The sequence below is a fragment of the Microtus ochrogaster genome, linkage group LG4 (assembly GCF_000317375.1).
Source record: "Microtus ochrogaster isolate Prairie Vole_2 linkage group LG4, MicOch1.0, whole genome shotgun sequence".
NCBI lineage: Eukaryota > Metazoa > Chordata > Mammalia > Rodentia > Cricetidae > Microtus > Microtus ochrogaster.
In genome coordinates, this window is record NC_022030.1 from 34,981,890 (window position 1) to 34,989,143 (window position 7,254).

Below are 7,254 nucleotides of genomic sequence, written 5' to 3' on the forward strand. Positions count from 1 at the left end.
AGACCAGGCTGGTCTCGAACTCACAGAGATCCACCTCCCTCTGCCTCCCGAGTGCTGGGATTAAAGGCGTGCGCCACCACCGCCCGGCCATATTGCCTTTTCTTAATCATTCAACCACATTTCTTTATTTTCTGTGGTTTTTAGAATAATCTAACGAAAGCTTAAATGTAATTTTTAGGATATTTAACATCTAAAATTTAATTAAAAGATGGGGACTCTAAACATTAAGCTATAGGGTTCAAAAGAAGCTCTCGGAACCTGTGCTCAGAATAAATGATAGACTCTCAATAGAAATGGGCAACCACTGCTCAGAATGAACTACAAGCATGAAATCCCAGCAGCACAAGGAAATAAATAATGGTACCCAAAAGCAGGACTGGTCATACAATCATGCCTGAGTGTGGGAGTTGATATAAAAATGATAAAGACTTGTTCTGAGGGAGACCTGGAACACAGATTAGTGGCATATGGCTCAGCATAGAGCCATGGAGCGGCTGATGTCTCATTGGCGACATCCCTGCCAAGTGTTCTTCCAGGAGGAACCTGCACATCTCTGTGTATCTCTGCTTTAATACAGCTGTAATCAGACCAGACACACACAGATGAAAAGCTGTTGAGTGTCAGCGGCAGGGATGTCTCTGTGCTCCATCTTCTTACAGAAGTCCACCACCCGGAGAGTCTACTGTGTATTTAGGGAGTCACCTGCACAGCTGGCACTGGTTTAGGTTTCCTAGCAGACTGCACAGGGCTATGATTAGCAGGGCAGAGCTCACGGCTGTCTCATCACCCGGGATTCACTCTGAAGTCAGAGTGTGCATTAAGTCACGTGAGCCTTCTCACAACACTGAAGATGATAGTCTAGAAGAGCATACCCTCGCAGCTAATACTGCTATGGTTTCAACCAATGACTGACCTGTTTAGGCAGATCGACAGTCAGAGCATGAAGGGACGTCCGAGTCTTACTGTGCCGTCTGCAAAACAGAGAATATGCTGTGAGGCCATTATCCTTCTCACCATGTGTTTCTAGATCGCATGTCTGTATTGTATCTATGAAGAAAGCTCCCATAAGAACATGACCAAGACAGGGTGGCAAGCTAGAAACTGGCAGAATAAAAGGAGTCAGTAAGTAAAATTAAAAAAAGAAACTCAAAGGGGACAAAATTATATATGCATACTTATGAAAACTTTCCACAGGCGTTTTGAGGTTGCTTATCATACTATCAAGGTTAGTGTTAGCTGCCAACATGACAGGATCTGGGATCACTTAGGGGGACAAGCCTCTGAGGTCAGTTAGCTCTGGGGTATGCCTTGAGAAGTATGCTGTTATTTGTTAACTCCCCACTGTGAATGGCCTTCCTCGCTGGGAGAGGATCTACTCTTTAGAAGGAGTGAGCTGAGCAAAGCTATCCCGCATCCTCCTCCTGGCTGTGGCAGCACTGTCACCAAGTGCTTTGAGCCTGCTGCTTCCATCTCTCCACTATGACCGACTGCCACCTGGAACTGAGAACCAGAACAAGCCCCTCCTTCCTCCCTTACTCCTGTCCAGTGTTTATCACAGTGACAGGAGAAGGAACTAAGACACCACAGGGAAATGTCATAAACAAAATGAGCTATGCAGTTTACAAACTATAAATTCATACTAAGTATGAATGCAATTATCTCCATGAAGACATTACAAACCTTATTAAATTCTTTAAAAAGAATAAAAAGCAAAAACAAAACAAAAAACCTGCATTTAAATAAATGTTTATAACTTTAAAATGCCATTTATCCAAGTAAATATTTAAAATAACCTGAACATGGTGGCACTTGCCTTTAATCCTAGCACTCAGGAAAAAATAATCAGTAGGATTTCTGTGAGTTCCAGGCCAGCCCAGGCTACATGAGTTCCAGCACAGCCAAGGCTACACAGCGAGACCCTATTTCTTAAAGGAGAGAAAGGGCTAGAGGGAAGTCTCAGTGGTTAAGAGCACTGGCTACTTTTCCAGAGGACATGGGTTAAAGTCCAAGCATCCACCTGGCAGCTTGCAACCATCTACAATTCTAGCACCGGGGGTCTGGCACCCTCTTCTGGCCTCTGAAAGCCTGGAGGCATGTGATGCACAGTCATGAAAGCAAGCAAAACACCCACACACATAACATATTTGAAAATAGCAAATTTAAAGACATAGACTTTATATGATCAACACCACAGTTTACCTTTCATATGGAATTCTCTTCATCCCACCGTCTTTGACATAATCTACTAGTTGTTTCTGAGTTCTTCCACTACAAATAAAGGCTCAGTTAAAAACAAAACAGTAATTCACAGTATTAACCTTTACAGTTAAGAGCAGAAGTAAGACTGTCCATCCTCTCCCAGACACATGTATAAATAACTCAAAATTACACTCTATAATAAGCATAGAGAATTTTCTAGGCAGTTTTTAAGCCTATTCTCTCATACTTTTTTGTTTTTTTTTTTTTTTTGCAACAGGGTTTCTCTGTGTAGCTTTGGAGCCTGTCCTGGAACTCACTCTGTAGCCCAGGTTGGCCTTGACATCACAGAGATCCGCCTGTCTCTGCCTCCAGAGTGCTGGGATTAAAGGCGTGTGCCACTACCACGTGGCTCCTATTTTCTCATACTTTTAATATTTGATTTTTCTCTATGTATTGTCCTTCACAAAACTACTAGATGCAATTATCTGCCCAGCCTATGACACCTCCCTCTCACCTCCCTCTCCCCAACAGTCAGCTGTACCTACAGCTGAGGTTGACCCTACCTGTATCTGAAGGAGGAGCCCCGGCTGAAGAAGACAGCTTTTGCCTTTGGTTTAGGCTGGTCAGAAAGCCTAAAAAAGGTATGGTACTCCACACATATCTTCCAGAAGTTCTTACATTCATCTCTGCTACCCAACAAGAATTCTAATGTGTCCTGGTAGGGTCCCTAAAAATAACATGCAAAGGTTCAAGAACAAACACAACAATAAAGTTCTGGAGAACAGAAAGCAGATCCTATCATAGGTAGTTTCAAAATTAAAAATTAGAGCCAGGCATGGTGGCACATGCCTTTGATAACTACAAGTCACAGTTTTAAGGCTCACATATATGAACATGAAGAAACCATTGCTGTCTGACTCTTTGATTTCTTTAGGTGCCTAGAAATGAAATTCTGAGCTCTTAGACCACATACATTTTTAATCTTATGATACATATTACCAAATCACTTTATACAACTGTTAATACTTCGATCCTTCTACTTAGTCTTAGAAACTAGGTGGCTGGGTGGTGGTGGTGCATACCTTTAGTCCCAGCACTTGGGAGGCAGAGTTAGGCAGATCTCTGTGAGTTTAAGGTCAGCCTAGTCTCAAAGCAAGTTCCAGAACAGTCAGAGCTGTTTACACAGAGAAACTCTATCTTGAACCCCCCTCAAAAAAAGAAAGAAAAAGAAAAAAATCTATGTGTTTAGGAATTTAAATGCAACTTTCTTAAAAAAAAAAAAAAACCAGCCAAACAAAACCCAAAAAACCCTAGGTGTTTAGGTATTTAAATGTAACTTTAAAACATGCCATTCCAATAGTTACTTTTGTAAACTGAGCAGTGTAGCAAGCTTTCTTTTGGGTTACCAACTAGCTCCCAAATCACGGCACAGAGATTTATTATTAGTTATGACTGCACAGCCTTATCTTATGATTGTCCCACTAGCTCTTATAACTTAAATTAGCCTGTTTCTCTCACCTACGTTTTGCCTTGGGGCTTTTTTACCTTCCTTCATTCCGTACGTCCTACTCTGTGTCTGGCTGGTGGCTGCCTGACTAGCCGTGGACATCTCTCTTTCTCCTTCATTCTCTTTCTTGTTCTCTGCTCTCCTCTTATTTATTCTCTCTGCCTGCCTGCCCTGTCTGTCCCTCTATTGCCTAGCTATTGGCTGATCAGCTTTTTATTAGACTAATCAGGTGCCTCTGGCAGGTAAGGTGAAACAGCAACACACCTTTACATAATTATACAAATACAGCATAAACAAAAGCAACACACCTTTACATAATTATACAAATACAGCATAAACAAAAGCAACACACCTGTACATAATTAAACAATGCAGCAGGAACAACTTTTTAACTTTAACTTTTACAGTTAAAGCAATATTTCACAACACAGCAGTATTTCTATTCTACCTTTCCAGAATAACTCTAAACACATTTTACTCAGAGAAAAGGGAAGCCTTTGGTTTGCATCTTTTTATCCATAGAGAGCAGAGTACTATTTAAATAATAAACAGCGAACACCTTTCTTTTGACTGGGTCTGTGGCGTGGGGATATAACCAGAGCACTTAGGAGTCTGTGGCAGGTAGTATGGGGCACACTGTCTCATAAAACCCCAAACCAAACCAAATAACAATAAAAACGACCAAACAGCCAAGCAAACACAAAGACAAATGCAGACACACAGACATATGCTCCAAGTCTCTACTGAAACCAGTGCTGCCCCATACTGCACATGAACATGGACAAAAGCCTCATGTGTTTCTCAGAGGTTTAGACAGAGACACCCTTCTGACTGGTTCAAGGGCCCAGATGCTGCTGGGACAGGAAACACCCTGAACCCCACCCAGGATGCATCTCAAGCTTCAGCCATGCAATCTACTGTTTTCTAACTTCCTTTGGACAAAGAAGATACATTTGAAAACTTAACTACTTGAAGTATTGAATTTTCCCAATGATCACATAACACAGATAGTTCCCTTTTCTGTTTCTAATCATTCGATGAAATTGTGGTTATTAGCTTGCCAGCTGTTATTGATTGAAATCTCTGGGGGGAAAGGGGGGGAGGGTGTTTTTTGTTTTTCTAGACTAGATCTTGCTATATAAACCAGGCCGGTCTCAAACTTTATAATTCTCCTTTCCCAGCTCCTGAGTGTTGGGATTAAAAGGAGTTCCTTTGTTTTGTTTTCTTTTAGTTCTGTCTAGCAGAAGTCCTCACTGTACATTGCTGATAGGCTCAAATTACTCTCAACATGTCTTCCTAGGCCAAAACTAAACTGGGAACTGTCAAGGTAGGAACTGATAAGTTCCCTAGAGGGGCAATGTGGGCATGCTAGGCACTCATCCCCATTTTGACTCTAATCTCAAGTCCAGACTTTAAATTATTAAATACCTGATCCTGAAATGATTTATAAAGTAGGGTTTTTGGAGACAGGGTTTCTAGCCCAGGCTGGGCTCCAATTTCCCAAGTAGCCAGTGATGACCTTGAACTGATCTTCCTGCCTCTGACATTACACATGTGTTTCCCCAATTTTATTTCAAATGCTTAAAAAAACTTTTAATAATCTGTAGGATTAAATTGCCTAATAATATTAAAAGTTCTAAGATAATACTCACATGGACCTCTGGGTGGAGTTTGATGAGAAACCTTTTCCTCTTGAAGCTTAGCTTCCGGACCTTGGACCAGTTGAAAGTGTTGATTTTGGTGGTTCCCTGAAACGTCAGAGACAGACACACATGTAACTTATAATGTAAGCACACACACCTTTTCCACAGAGAGCAGGCTCTGCTGAAGCCACATCCTTGATAAGCAGCAGAGCGGACCAAGTGCACATCCCCTTTTCTCCTAGAGCAGCTCTGAGTCAAAACGCCAGCACCAAATCTATTATCTGTTTTGTACTGGGGATTTCAGTTTCTTAGATACAGCTTGATTACAAATTTTAAAAAACAACGGTAACACCACACATTTTGAAGTAGTCCTAACAAAAGGAAGTGTCTAGAAGAGGCAGTGGTGATGACCAGGCTGGTAGGGTTTCTTTCTAGGGAAAGGCAGGAAGATGATCCTAGACTGCACTATAGTTAAAGAAAACTTCTGGTTTCCACATCTGCTGATGGACAGATGCAAAAACAAATCTAGGCATGTGCCCAGTGCTCACATATGTAGCTTTCAGAGGGCTTAAAAATGACTCCCTAAAAAGCAATGGGCAGACCTGCTGCCCAGATTTTGGATTCTTTAATTTTTTTTTTTTTTAAACTAGGGTCATCAGGTTTGGTAGTAGGGGCCTTTATTAGCTGAGTCATTTTGCAAACCTAATCCTATTTCTAAATTTGTAACTGTTGTTCTACCTTTGTTTTTCTCTACCATTCTGATTTGACTTTAGGGATTGATGTTTACGCTGTGACAGCAACAGACGGACAAGGCTCAGAGCCTGAAGCAGCAGTGAGTTCACAGCAAACCTCCCTCTCACTCTTGACTGAAGGCCTGTCCCTGCAGCCAACCTCTGGAGGACAGTACAAACACCAGCTTAGTTTGTACGGAACAGTGTGTGTGCGTATGCACAGGTGTACACATGTCATGGAACATGTGTTGAGGTCAGAGGACAAGTTGTAGAAGTCAGTTCTTTTCTTCTTCCATGTGGGTTCTTGGTGTAAGAGGTCCTTCTGTTTATGTGTTGCTTTCATTGGTTGGTGAATAAAGAAACTGCCTTGGCCTTTTGATAGTGGAGAACTTAGGTAGGCGGGGGGAACAGAACTGAATGCTGGGAGGAAGAAGGGCAGAGTTACAGAAGCCATGGATCCTCCGCCAGAGACAAACGCCGGTTAGAATCTCCGGTAAGCCACTGCCACATGGCGATACACAGATTATTGGAGATGGGTTAAACTAATATGTAAGAGTTAGCCAATAAGAAGTTAGAGCTAATGGCCAAGCAGTGTTTTAATTAATACAGTTTCTGTGTGGTTATTTTGGCTGTAAGTTAGCAGGGCAGCCAGGACAAACAAGCAACAATTGGTGCTCCAATGTGGTCAACTAAATCCATGTAAAACCTGAGAGAGCTTGAAAAAAAAAAAAAAAAAAAAAAAAAAAAAAAAAGAAAGAAAGAAAGAAAAAGAAGTTAACATTTGAGATTATCTGTTTTCCTAGTAAAAGTGAAAATTGTTGCGTTCTAGTAGTAAAGAGTTGAAAGTAGTCCTCCCACTCAACTGGGCCCTGCCCTTCTTTAGGAGTGCATCACGGGTGGGTCCCCAACCAGCTCCGTGGCTAACCTCATTCAGCGTGGGGACTGCCCAGTGTTCCCTATACTCATGTTCTCCTCTTGTACAAGCTCACAAACACAATCCCACACACATGGGATTTCCACCTTCAACCCTCACACACTGTTATTTTAATACCATGTTTAGTTCCCATCCTGAAAATACACTTTTGCCCAGAGCAGGTCTCATCTTTCCTCCTCCTCTCCCTCCTCTCCCTCCTCCTCCTCCTCCTCCTCTCCCTCCTCCTCCTCCCTCTTCCTC

The 7,254-nt window shown here is 42.0% G+C and overlaps 1 protein-coding gene across 1 annotated transcript in view; it reads right to left on the reverse strand.

The window, feature by feature from the left end:
- Positions 1–7,254, reverse strand: part of Farp2 (FERM, ARH/RhoGEF and pleckstrin domain protein 2) — a 112,456-nt gene that overhangs the window by 39,041 nt on the left and 66,161 nt on the right. Inside the window, exons 9-12 of the mRNA XM_005361371.2 lie at positions 5,359–5,454; positions 2,763–2,926; positions 2,200–2,268; positions 914–971 (exon numbers count right to left, since the gene is read on the reverse strand). Of these exons, the coding sequence (XP_005361428.1) occupies positions 914–971; positions 2,200–2,268; positions 2,763–2,926; positions 5,359–5,454 (387 nt within the window). The remainder of the gene's footprint in view (positions 1–913; positions 972–2,199; positions 2,269–2,762; positions 2,927–5,358; positions 5,455–7,254) is intronic.